At 44.7% G+C, this 19624-nt stretch overlaps 6 protein-coding genes across 6 annotated transcripts; 3 read left to right on the forward strand and 3 right to left on the reverse strand.

Moving 5' to 3' along the window:
- The first annotated feature begins 10 nt into the window (after positions 1 to 10).
- LOC135349305 (inositol-trisphosphate 3-kinase A-like) lies at positions 11 to 6355 on the forward strand. Its single transcript, XM_064547831.1, has 8 exons — positions 11 to 1123; positions 1305 to 1401; positions 1793 to 1936; positions 3054 to 3169; positions 4619 to 4768; positions 5387 to 5488; positions 5736 to 5807; positions 5948 to 6355. Exons 1-8 carry the CDS (start codon positions 215 to 217, stop codon positions 6140 to 6142), a joined length of 1785 nt encoding a protein of 594 aa, XP_064403901.1. The 5' UTR covers positions 11 to 214; the 3' UTR covers positions 6143 to 6355.
- A 291-nt stretch (positions 6356 to 6646) lies between these two features.
- Positions 6647 to 10110, reverse strand: LOC135349306 (atypical kinase COQ8B, mitochondrial-like). Its single transcript, XM_064547832.1, has 10 exons — positions 9609 to 10110; positions 9296 to 9554; positions 9158 to 9243; positions 8941 to 9081; positions 8683 to 8858; positions 8202 to 8343; positions 7893 to 8000; positions 7739 to 7804; positions 7602 to 7688; positions 6647 to 6982 (listed from the first exon to the last, which is right to left on the reverse strand). Exons 1-10 carry the CDS (start codon positions 10041 to 10043, stop codon positions 6698 to 6700), a joined length of 1785 nt encoding a protein of 594 aa, XP_064403902.1. The 5' UTR covers positions 10044 to 10110; the 3' UTR covers positions 6647 to 6697.
- Positions 10111 to 10163: 53 nt separating this feature from the next.
- LOC135349293 (exportin-2-like) lies at positions 10164 to 15192 on the forward strand. Its single transcript, XM_064547814.1, has 5 exons — positions 10164 to 10241; positions 10414 to 10666; positions 10825 to 10930; positions 11158 to 11420; positions 12778 to 15192. The coding sequence occupies exons 2-5, from the start codon at positions 10415 to 10417 to the stop codon at positions 15073 to 15075; spliced, it is 2919 nt and encodes a 972-aa protein (XP_064403884.1). The 5' UTR covers positions 10164 to 10241; position 10414; the 3' UTR covers positions 15076 to 15192.
- Positions 15193 to 15284: 92 nt separating this feature from the next.
- On the reverse strand, positions 15285 to 16406 carry LOC135349322 (ependymin-like). The gene is made up of 6 exons (XM_064547848.1): positions 16245 to 16406; positions 16159 to 16193; positions 15955 to 16095; positions 15709 to 15895; positions 15561 to 15651; positions 15285 to 15464 (listed from the first exon to the last, which is right to left on the reverse strand). The coding sequence occupies exons 1-6, from the start codon at positions 16312 to 16314 to the stop codon at positions 15401 to 15403; spliced, it is 588 nt and encodes a 195-aa protein (XP_064403918.1). The 5' UTR covers positions 16315 to 16406; the 3' UTR covers positions 15285 to 15400.
- A 470-nt stretch (positions 16407 to 16876) lies between these two features.
- LOC135349324 (mammalian ependymin-related protein 1-like) lies at positions 16877 to 17992 on the reverse strand. Its single transcript, XM_064547849.1, has 6 exons — positions 17851 to 17992; positions 17729 to 17763; positions 17529 to 17663; positions 17285 to 17465; positions 17137 to 17233; positions 16877 to 17071 (listed from the first exon to the last, which is right to left on the reverse strand). The coding sequence occupies exons 1-6, from the start codon at positions 17915 to 17917 to the stop codon at positions 17005 to 17007; spliced, it is 582 nt and encodes a 193-aa protein (XP_064403919.1). The 5' UTR covers positions 17918 to 17992; the 3' UTR covers positions 16877 to 17004.
- On the forward strand, positions 17940 to 19436 carry LOC135349318 (coiled-coil domain-containing protein 85C-like). Its single transcript, XM_064547844.1, has 5 exons — positions 17940 to 18075; positions 18137 to 18631; positions 18820 to 19017; positions 19126 to 19224; positions 19277 to 19436. Exons 1-5 carry the CDS (start codon positions 18046 to 18048, stop codon positions 19313 to 19315), a joined length of 861 nt encoding a protein of 286 aa, XP_064403914.1. The 5' UTR covers positions 17940 to 18045; the 3' UTR covers positions 19316 to 19436.
- Positions 19437 to 19624: the final 188 nt, after the last annotated feature.

Here is a 19624-nt window from a genome sequence, read left to right on the forward strand (position 1 = left end):
TTCAGGAAGTGACTTCACCTTCTAACATAATTTATTAACACAAAACCTTAGCTAGCGCTAGCTAGCAAACTGTACGAGTCAAGCTATAAGATTAGTTGCAATTAAGGACGCAAAGAGACAAGCCCAAGCATCAGTGCAGTATCGTGTATAAAGTCCAAGGCAGTTGACTTATGGAAAGAACCCTTCGTTGTACAAATTATCGACATCTCGCACTATGATGGCAGCTCAGAACCCTCCCAATTCCTTCATGCACTTTAAGCGAAAAACACACACTACAGACCCCCTTGTTCTCAACTCTCTATCAACTACTGTGACGTTTGCAATGCCTGCAGCTGCTGAGGCATTGGAGTTATCATCAAGAAGTGCTCCCTCCAGCCCTGTCAAGAATGAAAAGAAAAGAAAAGGTTTTCTGAAACATCTCACTAGGCCCAAAAGTCCCACTTCTCCAAGATCCCATCCTAACTCTGACCCAGAGAGATCTCCCAGTCCAAACCCACGCCCAAAATGGCTTGTTTTCAAGAACCACAAAAGAAAGAAGTCCAAGGACTCCAAGGATGCCAATGGTGGACGGGCGACTCCTGTTGGAGATGGAAGTCACGACGACTTGTCTAGAACTCTTGAACCTGTAGCCACACCAGTGTACGACCTACCCGGGCAAACACCGCCTCTTCTCAAGTCTGCTTCCGGTTCCAATATCCCAGTTATCACAGTCTCCCATTCTGGTTCAGGGGAGGTCAACCTATCTGGCTCACTGGACGATGTGAGTAAGCAACGGAAACTATCCCAAACCTCCCACTGCTCCTCTAACTTTCCATCTACCGGCACCTCGGGCGTGGGCAGTCTTCTCTCCCCTTCTGGTGATGAGGGGTACGATCTTGAGTCTCCTATTTCCCCGCTTTCCTCAAGAACCTCAAGTTTTACCGAGCACACACTGGGCGATTTATCAGACATGGAGTTAATATCTCCTGTGGGCAGTGATCCGGAAACGATAACGTCCCTTCAAGGCAGTAGCCCACCCCCCCAAGACGAGGGGTCATCTCCCACTGACTCTAACCATCGAGCTATGTCACCTGGCAAAGGAGCGCTAGGGAAGTTTAAGAGGGACAAGAAATCTTCAGAGTTTGTGAGTAGTAATTGTATTCATAGGCCCTGAGTGCAATTACAAGTGGGAATTGAAGGGTGTGATGGTCTATTAGTCTGCTTCAGCTAAACAAATACCACCCACACACACACACACACACACACACACACACACACACACACACATCACACACACACACACACACACACACACACACACACAGTGGTTCAACCTCAAGAAAGCTGTTAAAGCATGGTCGCCGTTTGCTGTCCAATTCAAGAAAAAATGCTACCCTTGGGTGCAGCTAGCTGGTCATAAAGGTACACCCAATACTATAAACTAACACACAGCTCCCTTCACTTCCCTTCTGTTTTGGTAGTGCTATGTAAGAAGCAGCCATACTGTGTTTCCTCTATCAAAGAAATGACCTTAAATTACTGTTTCCCTCTTTCCCTAATGTTCTATGGCTAGCCACATGTACCTGATTAGGCCTCGCTCAGATATCCTCATTCTTGACTGTGTATTGTGTGTCATCTCTTTCTTTCCTTGAAACTGATCTAAGGTTTTACCTGGCCTTATATTTGAATGGGGTTACACAATTATGTAATGAACCGTGAAATTGCATGCCAGTCCAGTAAATTATCATTGTACTTGCAACTTAATCATGCGTGATGTAGCACGACCTCAACTAATCCCCTCCGTCCTCTGCAGGTAACTTCATGCCTGGTGATGAAGCAGGCACCATCATGAAGAAATCTGATCCCAACGAACGAAAGGCCCTGCAAGAGTTAATGAACGATACCCTCAAACCGTTTGTACCAGAGTTCAAGAAGGTCATTGAGAAAGATGGCCACAGTGAGTGTTGTACAGTACTACAGTAGCGGGACTAGTAGCTATAGGTGGTCATGGCTACTGAAGCTGTGGGTGGGGCAGCCTCACCTCAACCACGTGGGGGACCAGTTATTGGAAGCCAGGGATTTTATGACATGAATTGTGGAACCAATGTTGTCTATTAGACGTATTGTATATGTCTGTCTCGACTATGCTGATAGATTCCTGTGTCAGATTATTGCCATGATTGGCAAGTGTGTACTATATCCTCCTGGTCTAGGATTACTGGCTGCATGGGACTATTATAATAGTTTATTTAGCATTTGGAACTATCCTTCTCATAGCTTCCTCTATAATAGGTCTTCTCCACTCTGACTAGTGTGTGTGTGTGTGTGTGTCGGGGGGGGGGGGGGGGGGGGGGGGGGTTGACTTAAAAGAGTGGGACATTCATTTACACCTCTGGGGGGGTTGTGTGTGTGTGTGTTGACTTAAAAGAGTGGGACATTCATTTACACCTCTCTCCCAATCAACACCTATCAATTCCTGTTAGTCTCACCTCAGGCAGTGTGTGACAACCCTAGCTACAATGTCCAATCTCAATGACTTTCCAATCATTCTCCTCTAAACATAGGGTGCAAAGTATGTACTGTGTACTTCCTGATACCTCACACAAGTGATGGTACTAGTGATGCATTGCTTGTCATAATGATGGGATACATGCGATGTCAACACAGTGTAGAAATCATGTACCATGTCTTTGTTTGGTGTTAACTTATAGGTTTGTTCATATATAGCCACTTGTGCTTTGTCCTACTGATTGCTTGTGAATTAGCTGCTCTGACTAGAACACCTTGTGTGTGTGTGTGGTGCTGGCCTGGCAGAACCACCCTCTTTGCACTCCTAATGACTCTGCTATGTTCTCATATCACACTATGAATGCTAATAGCATTGTTATCTATACACATGAATAGCAGGTTCTCAATTAAAGCAATAACAAAACCACTTATTGGACTGTGTATTACAAAACAAACTGGACTTTATATATTAAAAGGATGTTGTTACAGTAACTATATGTATATATGTATATATATATATGTATCTGTACTTTACCCCCCCCCCCTCCCTCCATTAACCCCTGCAGTGTACGTGGAGATGACCGACCTCCTACGTGAGTTTGAGGAGCCAGCTGTAATGGACATCAAGGTGGGTCTACGTACCTACCTGGAGGAGGAGCTGAGGAAGAAAGCCCTTCGAGCCGTGAGTACTGTGTGTGTGTGTGTGTGTGTGTGTGTGCGTGTGCGTGTGCGTGTGTGTGTGTGTGTGTGCGGGGGAGCATTCTGAGTGTTTATATAGTCTAGTCAGGAGCACTAAAACAGGCCGTGTGTCTATTGCATATCCTATCCTCATACCTGGCACTGGATGTTTAGGCTTGTGTGTAAATAGCTGGTCTCTGAGGGCCATTGAATTTGTAGAGGAAATTATACAACGCTCTAGTGAAGTGAGAACTTCCCCACTCTTGTTGTTACACAAGCAATCAGTCAATGTCCAGTGGTCACAGTGTCCGTGCTCTGTGTGTGTATAAACTAACTATATGTTTGGGAACATTTTGAGCATTTTCTCATTATAATCATTAACCTGAAGCCTAGTTGAAGAATGTGCTAATGTAGCGCTGGAATTGACACTAGCTGTTGTCATATAAGGAAAGGGAAAGGGTTAAAGTGACATTGTAGGAAGCATATACTGTTAGCGCTAGTGGGGTCACTGTTAGTGTGTGGTCACACCTTTTGTGTAGGTTCTCTTCTGGTTGGTAAGGTTACCCTCTGATATAGAATGTACTGCTTGTACTGTACTGTGCACTAGAGTGCTCTAATGAGGTCAGAAATTTTGTTGATTTGCTGAGGCATCCTCTAGTTGGTATTGTAGTAGATCACATCCTGTCTAGGGTTTCTGTGTGTGTACAGCCAGTCGAACGTCTCTACTGCTATATGTTATACTACAGGGTCAGTCATGTGCTATAGCTATACGTTGCGAAACCTCTGCTGTCCTTGTACACATTCAGGAAGCTTGTACCCACTGAATAGTGATTGTGTGTGTTAATAACATTGAACTTCCTTAGCTGTTTGTCATTGAGAGCTGCTAAAAGCAACAACTTTAGTAAATAACTCTGTTCTGTTTTTGAGCAGCCCATAAGTGTTGTACAAAGTGGGCAACAAGGGTTGGTTGCCTTGCCACTCAATAACTAGCATGTACATATATATTCATGGGGTGTTTGTCGGATGTATTTGATGTAATGTGATTATGGCAGGTCGGGTAAACACATTGCAAATATGAATATGGTGTTATCATTATGTAACTATGTGTAACTGTGCCTAGTGAACCCTGACCTTTGTGTTGGCTACTATAATGTGCGTGAAATTCTATCTTTGCTATCGATGGCCGAGTTTTTTTATTAGTCTCACAAGTTCAAAACATTACTGGCTGTAAAAATTGACCTCTCCACTTTATATGGTTGTGGACATGCCTTCTCTATTACCTGTGTTGCCATGGCCACCACCTATTAGTATAGCTCTAGCATTTGATTGGCTAATTATAGGCCGACTCCAAACAAGGATTTGTTTACGTCCTATTTTTCGTATGTAATTCACACTATCAGGATGTTCTGTATAAATATAGTAATATGATATATCCCCACCCCCACCTCCTCAGGACATGTACAACAAGATGGTGAAGGTAGACCCTCATGAGCCTACCGAGTCTGAGCATGCCCAGAAGGCCATCACTAAGCCACGCTACATGCAATGGCGGGAGTCCCTCTCTTCATCCTCAACACTCGGCTTCAGGATTGAAGGCATTAAGGTGAGACCAGCTCAGTGGCAGTTTCTATATGATGTATTGATAGTAGTACGTGTTTCCTAGCTTGTCGTAGTCGTCCTGTTGTTGTTGCGTGTCTCTTATGCACTTTCACTGTTTGTGTAGCACTGGAAGTTGTTTGTGTAAATCTTGACATTTCCGGCATTAATTCCCCAGCCAATGATAGCTTTGATACATTTCATGTGTTTGTATCTTAGAAACTTATCTGCTTATAGTCTCCTCACACTAGATGCATTGTATGCACATGTGTGTGCCGGGGTATTGTGCAATTACTGAGGATAACTGCATTTACCCATTTTAGGGGTTCTGGAGAATACCTTCACCTTTATATTTGCCTAGTGGTTAATGAGCTGTAGTGTGTGTGGGTGATCATGTGTGTGGGGGAGTGTGTATTGGGTGGTTAAACACACACACAGTGGGTTGGTGGGTTGGCCAGTGGGTGAGCCTGCCCACTGGTAACCTATAGTCATGTGTACCCACATCCTACTGTGTGTTGTTGTGTTGGCACTTCCTGAGAGGATGTGTATACATGGGATACCATGCACACACACGGCAGGCACACTCTTCATGTTTACCCTCCATTACACACACGCATGCTTCTAGACTAGTGATGGTACTGCTCTGACAGAGTTTAAAGAGACCAAAGCAGAGGAAGATGTTGTGAAGGCATTGAGACTGTTTCTGGAGGAGAACCCAGCTGTCAAGGTATAGTGCTGTGTGGTATAGCCTCTAGTGCTGTGTGTTGTTGTGTCTGGGGCAGTATCAGTGTATGAATCTAGTGACAATGTACTTAGTGGGCATGTGGTCTCCTGTCCCAGGCGTTTGTGGTCACTGCTATTGTTTGCCAGTTTATTGTGTTGACCTACTAATCACCTCCAGCTGTCTGCTCCCACTATTGACCAATACCATGGCTACCTATGTGTTTGATTGTTCCCTCCTTTGTCTCCTGCAGGGTCCTTTTCTGAGAAGACTGCTGGAGATCAGAGCAGGCCTGGAAAGATCAGAATACTTCAGATCTCATGAGGTATGTCACGCATCTAGTTGAAAGGTGTTCTCACTTAAAGCAAATTACCCTAGGGAGATTGGATTACATTATACATACTATAGTGCTGATACACAATGTCCGATTGTACCATAGACCACCCTCTCTTACCACACACACAGCTGATTGGCAGCTCACTCCTCTTTGTCTACGACAGTACGAGTATGTGTAGTGTGCATATGATCGATTTTGGCAAGACAGTGGGCCTCCCTGACGGTGTGTCAGTGTCCCATCGCGAACCCTGGGTGGACGGTAACCACGAGGATGGTTATCTACTGGGACTGGACAACCTTATCAGATGTTGGGAACACCTTTAGCTCTGTACTGTGTGTGTTTGTGATGTGTTTGTGACTATTCGACAGATTGTTGTGTTGTGTATTGTACCTGGTTGTTGTGTATCTACCCAGTCTATGGTTGTGATTGTCCAATCAGTGTGTTCATTTTAGTAGTAGTTTGTGTTCCTATGACTACCACTTTTTTATGTTGTGCAAGCCTTTGCAATTCATTGAAGCACTTTACTTGACTGATAATTTTATGTAATTACAAGATGAAGGGCTCCAGGGTTATGCACTAATTAATGAGCCTGCAACCCACCATACAATCTATGAACCCACAAATCCCCTTGTGTATTTATAGGGGGAGCAGTGAGCAAGAACTCTGCTGTCATGCGTGTTCATTTTTTTGCAAATCGTAGTTTTGTTCTTTTGTGTATAATTATTTAGTAGCTAGCTTACCAGTACAGTAAACAATAGATCTCTACACCAGCCCCACCTCTTGTCCCAAGGAGGGGAAAACCCTGAGACTTATCCTTTATCTATGTATGACACTTGGGGGACACACATAAAATGAATACACAGTTCAAACACACTCTACTAGGCTAAGAGAGTTGATTGTTGGTAATTGTCCACAGCTTTCTGGAAGACATTATAGCAGTTGAACTTTGCTTGCAGCCGAGCGCAGAGCAGGAAGGAGCCGGCCATCTTTCTATGGAGAGAGTAGCATTCCTCAGGAGGTGGAGTCAGTCGATCGTAGAGGAGGGAGGGTAGTAGTCGTTGGACACGCGCTGTTGTATCCTGGCTACCAAAGTCAAACACTGTGTCACTACGAAAGGGCTCTCCAAGGATCAGCAAAGAGTCGAGATAGGCAGCAATGTGGGCCTGTATGCGTGTGTGGAAGGGGGGAAGTATCACATGGGCAGCAATGTGGGCGTGTGTGTGGGAGGGGGGAAGTATCACATGCTTGTGTGTGTGTGGGGGGAGGGAGTGTTATCAACTTCCACTAGTACAGGATACACTGCTTTCCAAACAAGACCTGTTCCTGTGGTGTACAATGTAACTGACTCTACTCCCAAGGAAGGCCTTCCTGACACAACAGCAGGGAGGATATGTGAGCTATGGTGCTCAATGGTGGCTCATTAGTGACTTAAGGATTACGGAAACTAAAATTTAATACTTCCAGAAAAGGATTATTAAGGATGCAACATCAATATAGAGAGGGCATAAATACACTAACTTCCTGAGGAATGTACATATGTCTCAATACAGGTACACCTCATGTGTGCATGTCTCGATACAGGTACACCTAATGTATGCATGTACAGGGCAATACCGTATAAAGGGAATTGTTCATGCAATGCACATTTTGTTTTTCGAGGGCAGAGTGGTTAGTACGCAAATTAAAACTGGGAGAAACTCCCATGCAACGGTGTTTCATACGTGTTTTTGAACATGAGGGAACATTTCCCAGTACAGAGTACACCAGCATACACTACTGTACCTTGCTTTCGTAGCCAGTGATAAAATTGATATTCTTAGAGAGTTCAATAACACGCTCGTTATCCCCCATGACTGCCGCATGGATCACCTGATAAGGAGGCCAGTCACATGACTATCAGAGATGCACTAACACATTACCTTGACGTATTTGTCTGTGAACTGGTTCGAATACTCCCTACTTGCACCAAAGTCCAGCAGGAAGATCTGAGAGAGTGATAACACAGTCAGCAGAGATATCACAACCACTGTACATAGTCAGCAGAGATATCACAACCACTGTACATGTATGCACCTTATTGTTAGTCTCATTGAAGTAAAAATTGGACCAGTTTGGGTCTGTCTGCATGAACCGGAATTCAAATAGTTCTCTTAGACACAGGCTAATAATGCGCTCAGATATCTAGGAAGGAGGAGGATGCAGACAGCATTACACTGACAGAGAAAAGACAACAGGTTCTTCTAAGCTTCCAGGAAATCACAATAATTATCACTGAAAATGGACAACTAGAACTACTAAAGTTATGGCTCTCAGTGTTCTATGGCTACCATCTCCCGTACTACATAATGGAGTGGACGGAAACGTTTACAGCAACTAGCTCACATCGTTCTTGAGTGTCTGAGGGAGATGGTGGCACTGGTCCAATGGAAGACCATGAATCAGCTCTGCAGTCAGCACACGTTTGGTAGACAGTTCAGGCACTATAGTAGGCACACCAAACCGAGGGTCATCTGCTAACAGCTCCCTGAGTGGAAGAAATCATTATATAAAATGCATGATCTTTACCTATAATAAATACACTTATTCAACTACACTTATTCAACTACACACATGCGCAGTGTACCTGAACCGCTCCCCACACTCTGCCCACACGCGCAGTGTACCTGAACCGCTCCCCACACTCTGCCCACACGCGCAGTGTACCTGAACCGCTCCCCACACTCTGCCCACACGCGCAGTGTACCTGAACCGCTCCCCACACTCTGCCCACACGCGCAGTGTACCTGAACCGCTCCCCACACTCTGCCCACACACGCAGTGTACCTGAACCGCTCCCCACACTCTGCCCACACACGCAGTGTACCTGAACCGCTCCCCACACTCCGCCTCTCTCTCATAGTCAACCTCCCAGGCCAACTCTCTCCTAGCCACTGCTATGACATCATCCACAAACAGGCCCTCAGGCAGTATATTCCACACCTTGAGCACACCCATCAGATTATCAATGTCACTGTCAATGCTCTGAGCCACTCCAGGATACTGGGAAGAAGAATCAAGGAATCATTTCGGACAAATTAAGGAGGCTAGGGAATTCACTCTGGGACTCGTATATTGGACCTACCTGTATCTTCATGGCCACCTCTCTCCCGTCCTTCAAGACTGCACGATGCACTTGTCCTATGGAGGCAGCTGCTAGTGGGTGTGGTTCAAACACCTCCACCTTGCTACGCCAGTCTTTACCCAACTCATTCACAAGAACACTCTGTGTGTGTGTGTGTGTGTGTGTGGGCGTGTGTGTGTGTGTGTGTGTGGATAGTGTGAGGATTGAAGCACATTACCTCAAGTTGCCAAGTCGGCATAAAGTCAGCGTTATTTCTCACTCTCTCAAACACTTCCTGCATCGGCTCTGGTACTAGCGACCCATCTGAGGGGGCAGGGGTTACCATAGCAACACACATACACAACACCCTGCTTACCTTGCAAACTAATTATCTGACCAATCTTGAGAGCAGCTCCACGCACACGACATAAAGTGCTGACGATACGTTCCATGTTCCCCTCGCTAAGGAAGGCACTGGAAATGTTAGCCCCGCCCACTTCCTGTGAGAGACCCACCGCTCTCTTAGCCACCTCTGTTGCTGTACCCAGTCCTAGTCCCGCGGCCAGACCTCCAAAACTGACTAATCTACTGAGCCTAGACGCAGGCACCGCCCTCTCACGAGCTCTGTGATGGATCTGAGCGGTGATATATCAATGGAGGGAGATACGATTATCAACGACATAAACTACCTTTTGTTTTTTGTTCCTCCGTTTACTCCTCCCAGCGTCTATAGTATCACTAGTCACACCACCTCTCATTACTGCTGACGTGTGGAGACTACGGCGACTACCCACTCTCCAACATGCTGACCATGTGTGATAGCGTTTAGAGTTGGTGGGGGGTCCGTTGGTAGGGGGTCTGTTAGTGGGGGGTCCGCTCGTGGACTGCTGATATTTTGTGAGCTCCTCGAACTCTTTAGCAAGCTGGCTCTTTTCAACAACTTCATCTTCAGATATTACTTCATTTGTTGTTTTGGCATCTTGTTGTTTAAGGGATCGGGACTGGGGCACAAGGATGGCACTGGCTTTCCTGGATATAGCTTGCAACTCTGAGCCTATCTCACTCGAGAAGGCGACGGCTACTTTCCTCAGCCCATTCAATAGTCCAAACAGATCTTTAGCCATTATAGAATAGCTAGTTATTATCAATAGCTGAGACAGTTACTAGACTTAACAGTATGGTGCGCATCATTTAGAGCTAAAAGCACTAAATGGGCTCTATTTCGAGACGATTAGAGTGTATTTTGTTAGTGCGCATGCGCAAGCCTCCACGAGGCCGCCTGGAGGGATATCTCACCCATTTCTAAAGACACTGCATAATTAGTGAGTATACTTCACATGCACAGGGTCAATTATTCATTTCTGAGCCCTTAATCGTATTATCCAATATTTAGAACCACTCACATGCACGTTGTTATTTTAGTTTGCAGTTACGAGTGAACATGTTCTTCGATTGTTCGTAGTAATGGTACGTGTACTTTGACCTTCCGTGCAGAATGGCAGTCACTCAGGACAGCCTCACGGCACTGGCCGGCTACCTCACACAAACACTGTCTGAGAAGTATGATGTCCGCAAGCCTGCAGAAGATTACCTCATCTCAGTAGAGGGGAGCCCCAACTTCACCATGCTGCTATTGCAACTGATCGAGGCTGAGCAGGTGGACATCACCATTCGACTGGCAGCTGCCATTAACTTCAAGAATGTGATTAAACGAAACTGGAGAATTGTGGAGGATCAGGAGAACAAGGTATACATGTGATGAATTGATCGATCTATTGCCATTCAACCATTTTAGGCAATCATTGAGTATAATGCAATGTTATGTGTAGACATTAGTCATTGTGAAGAGTCTATATTCATGTAACTTGGTGTCTAAGCCTGCTTGCCTAATCCCCTCCCCTCCAGATATCTGCTGTGGACAGAGAGTTGGTGAAGAAGCACATTGTGGGCCTCATGTTGAAGACCCCTGAGGCCATACAGAGACAGCTCAGTGATGCCATCACCATCATTGGTGAGAATGCATTATCTTCTTTATTGTAATTACAATTCAGTGGACGTGTACTTGTGGGTGACAATCCGATTAGTGTGTGCGCTTGTATAGCTTGGTTTTGGTTTAATGTGGTAAGTGGTTGCACTAGTGCAGGCCTAGGGAAATTACTGTTGACAAGGGTTATGACATGTATGGATTAAGATATGAGCTGTATACTGCTTCCTCACCAAGCTTTACCTTCCCTGCAGGTCGTGAGGACTTCCCGACAAAATGGGAGGGGCTGCTACAGGAAATGGTGAACCATTTTAAAAGCGGAGACTTCCACAAGATCAATGGCATCCTCCGCACCGCCCACTCGCTCACTAAACGCTATCGCCACGAGTTCAAGTCGCAGGATCTGTGGACAGAGATCAAGTTTGTGTTGGAGCTGTTTGCTGAACCGTTCTCAGAGCTCTTCCAGTCCACCATTACTCTAGTGGGACAACACAGCGGCAACAAGCAAGCTCTGCAGGTGAGGAGATAGCTAGGGAAGGAATGAGGCTACAAGCACTTGATAATAGTGTGTGCGTGTAATTATAACTAGATTACGTTATAGTTATAACACGGGCACAAGGGATGTATGGAATATATTGCACTGAAGCACGAGGGCGCCAGCCCCGAGGGCTGAGTGCAATATATGCCAATGCAGCCCGAGTGCACGTGTTATAACTAGTTTATATCCCTAGGGCATAGCAACATACACTGTCCTAGTAACACAATATAAACTGCACAAAAAAGACAGAGACAACTCTAGACACAGCTCCATCTCTTCTCTCTTCTAGACGCCAGTATCTGCATGCAGCGTGTAAGATTGGCATGACCGACGAATGGCTTGACCCAAAATTGTTGGAGTTCCAACGCTGAAATCTGCAAAACAGCCTCACCCCACTTCTGGTGCTGCAAAACAGCCCCGCCCCACTTACTGCTGCAAAGAAACAACCCCACCCCACTACTCAGTGAATACATGTGTATTTACGGCCTCATAACCAAGCCAAGAAAGCTGCTTCTACACTGCTGCAAAACAGCTCATGCCCCCAGCAAAAAGAGCCACTTCTAGTGCTACGGTGAAGCAGAATTGACATGCATCACGAGGACTAGGTCGATCTAGGAACACAGAATCTTCCACAAAATGAATCTTGGACAATTTTAAAACCTGCATGGTTGCAAGAAGAAACTCCAGCAGTGCTGAACAGACATTCCTGCATGGCTGGACATACTTTGATACTTGTTATTTCTCATGCGTATTAATTTAATTTTAATTTAATTGTCTGTCTAATTGCCAGAGGGGCGTTTTGCGGTCAGTGCAATATGATTTTCAGCAGTGCAATATGACTTTCAGCAGTGCAATATGCTTCATATTGCACTTGGCAACAACGTAGCAACGGGATATAAATAACATAATATAATTTATGTAAGTGTGCATTAAACAGGGAGGGGGGGGCATGAGTTGAACATCTTTCAACAGCCATAACTTCAGTACTACTGATCAAATGTCAAAAATTTTATGATTTTCTGAAAGCTTAGAAAGAGACCTTTCAAATGATGTGTTCGAATCCCAAATTTTGTTCGGACCATAATTTGTCATTTTTCGCCTTTGGACCATGGTATTGGGCCGAAATTGGCAAATTCTGTCATCTCTCAAATATGAACTTTGATGGTACCATTTTAAAGGTCTCTTTTTATGCTTTCAGAAAATCAGAAAATCTTTGAAATTGAAGCGACGGAACTCAAGTTATGGCGACGGAAAGAGTTGTCAATTTAGATACTGTTTTCAAAATTACAATTACATCGTAAATACATACTCGACACACCATGTCTATCCTCTGTAGGTTCTGTTCAATTCTCTGCTGTTGATATGCAAAGTGTTCTTCAGTCTAACGTCTCAGGACCTTCCCGACGAATTCGCTGACGAGAAACTCGTGCCATGGATGAACCATTTCCACTCTCTCCTCACGACCACCGACAAACTGTTGGAGACTGACGATGACGAAGAAGCCGGTCCACTAGAGCTTGTCAAATCACAAATCTGCGAGATAGCTGCTATGTTTGCACAGAAATACGATGAAGATTTCTCGACCTATCTCCCACAATTTGTGCAGTCCATTTGGAATCTACTAGTATCCACGGATATCAAGCCCAAACACGATCATCTTGTGTCCAATTCTCTCGAGTTTTTAGCGTCCGTTTCCGAGCGACCTACCTACAAAGATTTGTTTGCTGACCCCACCACATTGCGTAGCATCTGCGAGAAAGTGATTATTCCAAACATCCAGTTTAGAGAAGCCGACGAAGAATTATTCGAGGACAACCCTGAGGAATATCTACGACGCGATCTAGAAGGATCAGATATTGGCACAAGACGCCACTCCGCGTGCAATCTCGTCCGTAGCCTTTGTCGTTTTTTCGAAGCTCCTGTGACTGAGATTTTCACTGCCCACATAATGACAATGCTGCAACAGTATGCTACCGACCCTGCTGGCCATTGGAAGGCTAAGGACTCTGCACTTTATCTCATCACGGCCATTGCTGCTCGCTCCAAAACAAGCAAACACGGCATCACAAAGACGAGCGATTTAGTGAATATCACAGACATCTTTGCCTCCCAGTGCCTTCCTGAACTACAGAAGCCTAATCTAGCCGAGCAACCTGTTCTGCGAGCCGATTCCATTCGTTATTTGACCATATTCCGGTCTCTACTACCTAAAGAGGTCTTACTGAGTGCTCTGCCCCTCCTCTGCCATCACCTCACCTCACCTCAGCACGTTGTACACACCTATGCCGCTCACTGTCTGGAGAAGCTATGTATAATACGAGGACCCGATGGCAACGCTATATTGCAAGCTGCCGACATACAACCACACTTTGACGCACTGGTGGGGAACCTGTTCGGAATATTCAAGATACAAGGCTCAGAGCAAAACGAATACGCCATGAAGGCCATTCTTCGTGCCATGTCTACCATGCAGGACAAAGTGGCCCCATACTCCGACACTCTCCTCAAGGAGCTCTCTAAGAAGCTCGCAGAAGTGAGCCAAAACCCCAGCAAACCCCACTTCAACCACTACCTGTTTGAATCAATTTGTTGCATCATTCGCCATTCTTGTCGTGTGAACATCTCTCTGGTTGAACAGTTTGAATCATCGTTGTTTCCACTTATTGAGAGTATTTTGGTGAGAGATGTGAGTGAGTTCCTTCCGTACGTGTTCCAAATCCTCTCTCTGCTCTTGGAGCTCCGCCCACTTCCCATTCCACAGCCTTATATGGTCATCTACCCTCTGTTACTTACGCCGGGTCTATGGGAACGCACTGGCAACGTGCCTGCTCTGGTTAGACTGCTCCAAGCATTTATTGTGAAGGCCCCTTCTGATGTCGTGACCGAGGATAAACTGTCCGCTTTGTTGGGAGTCTTTCAGAAACTAATTGCGTCAAAAACCAACGATCACGAAGGATTTTACCTCATCAGCAGTTTGGTGGAAAGTCTGGAGCCTTCTGTACTAGCATCACAACTCAAAGGCATTTTCACACTGTTATTTCAACGCCTTACGAGCAGTAAGACCACCAAATACATCAAGGGTCTGTTGGTTTTTTTCTCACTCTTTGCCGGCAAGTACGGAGGCTCGCAACTCATTCTGACTATCGACTCGATTCAGCCCAAGCTGTTCCAAATGGTTGTACAGAGATTGTTTCTCCTCGACGTACAGAAAGTGAGCGGAACAACAGAGAGGAAGATTTGTGCCGTTGGAATCACCAAACTGCTCACTGAAACCCCGGAGATGTTATCACCTCCGTACGTTGACCTTTGGACCTCCCTCCTCCAAGCTCTCATCAGTTTATTCGAGCTCCCCCAAGACGACACGCTACCAGACGATGAACATTTTATTGAAATCGAGGACACCCCTGGTTATCAGACGGCCTTCTCTCAGCTGATATTTGCCGGGATCAAAGAGCATGACCCGTTTGGAGGTGTGGTCCCGAATGTCAAGGCCCATCTCGCTACCAGTCTACACAAACTGTCCACACAGTACCCGGGAAAGTTACAGGGAATGATTCAAGCTGGGTTAACGGCCGAGGCCACGCGCTACTTACAGCAGTATCTGCAGTTAGCTAACGTTTCAACTCTTATGTAGTTAAAGAGTGTTTTAGTGACTGTGTATCTGCTACTCTATAATAATGTGTTTAATACGGCAATGATTATTATTGATTTGTGAAATAATTATTGTTGACGGTAATTTGTGTGTATAAAATTGTCACTAAAATTAACCCACACCCATTCGATCATGCATAGAGTTGCTTATAAACACACACGGACATCGACATGCAGAGCTCAAAATTGATACATTGTATATAGACTTGTATAATTATATCATAAGCACAGTTCCTGAGTCCATTATACATAATTAATTAATTACTACAGGACATGTATTTAAGGTAGTTTCTCTGTTAGTGCGGCCTCTACTGGCAGTTGGAGGGTGGGATGAACCGCTCGGGGACATCTCCAAGAGCAACGTCATAGAAACTGCACGTTAGAGGGGCATTAATCAACACTTGATCGTCCACATACACACCATGCAGCATGAGTGTATAATTATATGAAATTACAGAGAAGACAAACCTCTGCCTGAGAATATCCCCTGACTCAAGGCGGTGCAACTCTGAAACAGGAATGCAGCCTACGCTAGTCCAGACACCCATATAGCGACCACCTAAAGAAACACAAACCATCAATGACACATACTCACTAGCTACCAGTATGCCATTACCTCTTGGGGAGGTACCACTCCACAGGTCTACTGTAACACCAATCTTTATTCCTGCATTGCTCCCAATGACGGCCTCTCCAAGTGGCCTTGCATCTGGGGGAATTCCCACTGGATGGAACACGATATCATCTGGTAGATCTCTTTTTTTACACTCTTTGCTCGTCAGGTTCACAATGTACATCATTTTCTGTATAATCCGGCAAACACAGCATGCAGTGGTAGTAATCAATGATTAATAAAGCTCACCTCTTTGAAGAAAAAGAAGGTGTCAAAGTAATCACGAGTGGGATTTGTGAAGTTGTCAATGGACTCATCAATTCTAATCCTCTGATTTGTAGCATCGTAGGTAATGTTGGCAAAGACATCGAAGGTTCTCCTGGAGTCAATCTAAATAGAGTTTGAGCAAACATTTAGTCAGTACTGCACAAGTAACTCATAGCTAGCTTTTACCTCAAACAACTTTGCAGTCCATACTGGTGGAGAAACTGCACAAGGACAATGGCTGGATATTAAATACTAATAGGGACATGACTTACCACAGCGCTGTGGCTCCTGTGCACTCACACCCAATAGGCATACTGCTGCGAATACTAGATAAGCATACATCTTTAGAAGTCTTGGATCAAGAGAATCTTCAACTTAGCTAGCTAGCCGTCTCTCTGTACTACTGCACTGATTGCAGAGTAGCCACACCCCCTTTTAGGCCGTTGTCGTACTATCCAGCCAATCAGATTACCTCGTATCGTTACCACTGTGAATGTGTGCAGTGCTACATGCAGCACTTTTTACAGCACACTCCCCTAAAAACATGTTATGACATTGTTGTCATTGGCTGCTACCCAGTAGATGATTTTGATTAGCAATCTTGTATAATTTATACATGCAGCACTTTGCATAACACGTTATGAATGTTTTCTTTGGCTGCCAACCCAAACAGGTGTGCTTTGATTACATGCAGCACTTTGGCTTCCCACACACACCCCTATAAACACATTAATGTTTTTTTTGCACACACACTAAGCAATCAAGATCCAATAAACCACCATCTGTTACAACTTAGCGCTGTTTTTTCTGGCCTAATCAAATAGTCAATGTCACTAGTATAGTTTACAGTCGTATGTAGTTAGCGTGAAATTCATATTTATGTATTATTATAGTTTATATATAGTTAGTTGGAGATATCATAAATTATGCATCCACAATGTCATGTATATAACGGTACACTATTCACGCTCATATACATGTACGGCATTATAGTACAAGTAATGTTTTTAGTCAGTGCACTTTTGCAGTAGTTCACATGCAATCCGGAGGTATATCAAACACATTGGGGTCTTTGATACCCAAAGTCAGGTCAAAGAAACTGTAACGAAGAGAAAGAGAGGGAGGGAATAATGGCATAGCCAGTTAGAAACACGTGTTACGTACCTCCAATGGGAGATACTTCTGTCTCTTTGACTGATAAAGGTATCACTGACAGGCACGCAAAGATGATCCACTGGAATCCACTCTCCAGCATAACGACCTAAAACAAGGGAGTATTAATTATCATACATTGAATCACATGAGTTCTCACCTCGAGGAGTTTCAGCCTCATACACTTGCACCCTCACACCAGCACCAGGAAACGCTGCGGTACCTATCTCCAGCTCCCCCTCCAAGCGAGCACCCAAGGGCACACCAACTTCACGGAACGGCTCATTCAGAGTGAACTTCTCACACTCCTTAGTCTTCAAATTGAGTTTATACCCCATTTTCTGCAATGGAATGGAGGATCCGACTTAATTGATATACTCAACAACAAACAAATTAAAACTTACTTCCTGGTGCAGGAAGAGCTCATCATAGTAGTCTTTCTCCTGGTCGCTCTCTATGAAGACCTCCTCAATAATCCTAGTCCTCATGTTCTCAGCATCATACGAGATCTTGGCAAGTCTGTCAAACTTTGGGTTTGACTACAAGAGAAGAGGGCAAGGGGACTATCAAGTGCACGGAACTACACACAATATAGTGCTCTTACCTCAAACAGCCTTGCCTCCCAAACTGGTGGTGTGTCTAAATGGTGCATGCAAATCGAAAAATAAACGTGCATGCTAAACTTGGACTATAATAAATTATACAGTGTACTGTAACTGCACTCACCACATTTCAATTGAGCTGCAGAAATGCTCACTAGAGCGGCGAAGAACAGAAGACAAAGCTTATCCATTTTAGCTGACTAGCTACTTGTTCAAGTTTGCTATAGTCTGCAGTTAATTTTGTGGGTGAATTTGCTGTGATACTTCTAGCACATGACAAGCATTCCTCTGCAAACCAGCCCCTCCCCCCTTTTCAGCAATGGCTACTGATACACAGCAAAGAACTGAGGTAATCCAGATTCTGTTAGCTACTTGTCATCTATTGTATTGAATGAATTGTGTTTGTCTAGATGAGCACACAAGAGCATCTTGCTCGTGAGAACAAGGAGCTGAGAAGTCGATGCCATTTCCTTGAGAACGATCAACAGAGAAGTAAATATCTGGCCCTAGAGTGGCAGAACTTTGGCAAGTACACTGCACAAGTACTCAAGAATGAGGCGGAGACAGCGGACAAGAAATTAAAGTATTTGGAAACACGAGTGGAGGACTTGAGGATGGAAAACAAAGAACTAAAAGATGTTTGCTTGTATCTTGACCAGACGCAAGCTGGAGACTCGAAACTCACTCCTCCAGAACTTTCAGAACTATTAGCTCAAACTAAGTTCCTATCAAAACTGAACCTGCAGGGTCTAGTCCCACACCTGTCTGATTCAGTAGGGGCTCTTAAGAGCAGTACAGCCACCACCGGGCCGTCACTACCCCCAGACACTGAACTGGGACAGGCAATTGCTGAACTGGGAAAGAGAGTGAAGAGGCTGGAGACAGAGAAACTAGAACTGGTTAAGGTATAGCCGTTCATAGTTAGTGTTATGTATCACTGCATGCATGGTGACCTAACTGTCTACTATAGGGTAATGATGTTTTGTCCACCAATATGGCGGTTTTAAATTTGGCAATCTTCAGTAAAATTCGCCGAATTGCCAAATTTTACCGCTATACGGCATAATTTATGTCATGCTACATTATTTTTTAGTCCCTTTCAGCTGCTCATATGCTAGTGGCCAACACTCACAGTCCAGCCAGTGGTTCCTTTCAGGGCAGTGCTGCTCCTCGGGTGATTGAGCATCCTCCAAAGATGAAGCCACTGTTAATGAGAGGTGGACAAGAAGAGGTGGATGGAGGGAGAACTACAAGAGACGTATCCCCGGAGACCATTGCCAACGCAGTAATGGTACTATTAAAACGAACGCAATTAAAGCTAGGCCTATATATACCTGCAATTATTTTCATTGCTGCAGCTCTATAGACAATATTTATGACCATGCACATGCACATGCAGCTGCTGGACATGATACAGAGGGTGGATGCGGCAGAGGTCAATGGGTACACTGATTGCATGGAGGAGGCAGAGGTGGAGACACTCAAGATCCTGATAGCTGTAAGCCATTATCCGACTCAACACATGCTCCCATTAATATCATTACGTGCAGATTGCTTGGCAGAGAATTCAAGAGCAAACTTCCATATAGACTAGACATCTAGACATCTAGTACAAGTTGTGTAAAGTTGTTTGTTCCATGTCGGAAATTGAAAGAGTGCACAATGTTAATGAATGTAAAATTATGACAAACATTAAATAGCTAAGCAAAAAGTCGATTGGACAGTACAATTCTACTGACTTGTTTGGCGTCCTAAGGCAGCTATAAATTCATTGTTTTTGTGAACACTCAACTAAACCTACAGCTAAGATCAAGAGGTATAGCTACCAGAGGAAGACTTCTCAGCAATCGATAGGAACAAGATTATATGAGCTAGCTATGGGGTAAGTGTATTGCCCA

The sequence above is a fragment of the Halichondria panicea genome, chromosome 15 (genome assembly GCF_963675165.1).
Source record: "Halichondria panicea chromosome 15, odHalPani1.1, whole genome shotgun sequence".
Classification (NCBI taxonomy): domain Eukaryota; kingdom Metazoa; phylum Porifera; class Demospongiae; order Suberitida; family Halichondriidae; genus Halichondria; species Halichondria panicea.

Bases quoted from the DNA above. Each gene is read 5' to 3' on its own strand.
- LOC135349318 (XM_064547844.1), top strand. From the start codon at position 18,046: ATGGCTACTGATACACAGCAAAGAACTGAG. The intron at 18,076-18,136 runs GTAATCCAGATT...GTGTTTGTCTAG, and splicing joins ATACACAGCAAAGAACTGAG to ATGAGCACACAAGAGCATCT. The intron at 18,632-18,819 runs GTATAGCCGTTC...ATTATTTTTTAG, and splicing joins AGAAACTAGAACTGGTTAAG to TCCCTTTCAGCTGCTCATAT.
- LOC135349322 (XM_064547848.1), bottom strand. From the start codon at position 16,314: ATGTATGCTTATCTAGTATTCGCAGCAGTATGCCTATTGGGTGTGAGT. The intron at 16,194-16,244 runs GTAAGTCATGTC...GTCCTTGTGCAG, and splicing joins ACAGGAGCCACAGCGCTGTG to TTTCTCCACCAGTATGGACT. The intron at 15,652-15,708 runs GTAATGGCATAC...GTGTTTCTTTAG, and splicing joins GAGTGGTACCTCCCCAAGAG to GTGGTCGCTATATGGGTGTC.
- LOC135349324 (XM_064547849.1), bottom strand. From the start codon at position 17,917: ATGGATAAGCTTTGTCTTCTGTTCTTCGCCGCTCTAGTGAGCATTTCT. The intron at 17,764-17,850 runs GTGAGTGCAGTT...TGCACCATTTAG, and splicing joins TGCAGCTCAATTGAAATGTG to ACACACCACCAGTTTGGGAG. The intron at 17,234-17,284 runs GTGAGAACTCAT...CCCTTGTTTTAG, and splicing joins TGAGGCTGAAACTCCTCGAG to GTCGTTATGCTGGAGAGTGG.
- LOC135349293 (XM_064547814.1), top strand. From the start codon at position 10,415: ATGGCAGTCACTCAGGACAGCCTCACGGCACTGGCCGGCTACCTCACA. The intron at 10,931-11,157 runs GTGAGAATGCAT...CCTTCCCTGCAG, and splicing joins TGATGCCATCACCATCATTG to GTCGTGAGGACTTCCCGACA. The intron at 11,421-12,777 runs GTGAGGAGATAG...TATCCTCTGTAG, and splicing joins GCAACAAGCAAGCTCTGCAG to GTTCTGTTCAATTCTCTGCT.
- LOC135349306 (XM_064547832.1), bottom strand. From the start codon at position 10,043: ATGGCTAAAGATCTGTTTGGACTATTGAATGGGCTGAGGAAAGTAGCC. The intron at 8,344-8,682 runs GTACACTGCGTG...TCTTCCACTCAG, and splicing joins GAGTGTGGGGAGCGGTTCAG to GGAGCTGTTAGCAGATGACC. The intron at 6,983-7,601 runs GTACAGTAGTGT...ACACGCATACAG, and splicing joins TCACTGGCTACGAAAGCAAG to GCCCACATTGCTGCCTATCT.
- LOC135349305 (XM_064547831.1), top strand. From the start codon at position 215: ATGATGGCAGCTCAGAACCCTCCCAATTCCTTCATGCACTTTAAGCGA. The intron at 5,489-5,735 runs GTATAGTGCTGT...TGTCTCCTGCAG, and splicing joins AGGAGAACCCAGCTGTCAAG to GGTCCTTTTCTGAGAAGACT. The intron at 5,808-5,947 runs GTATGTCACGCA...CCACACACACAG, and splicing joins AATACTTCAGATCTCATGAG to CTGATTGGCAGCTCACTCCT.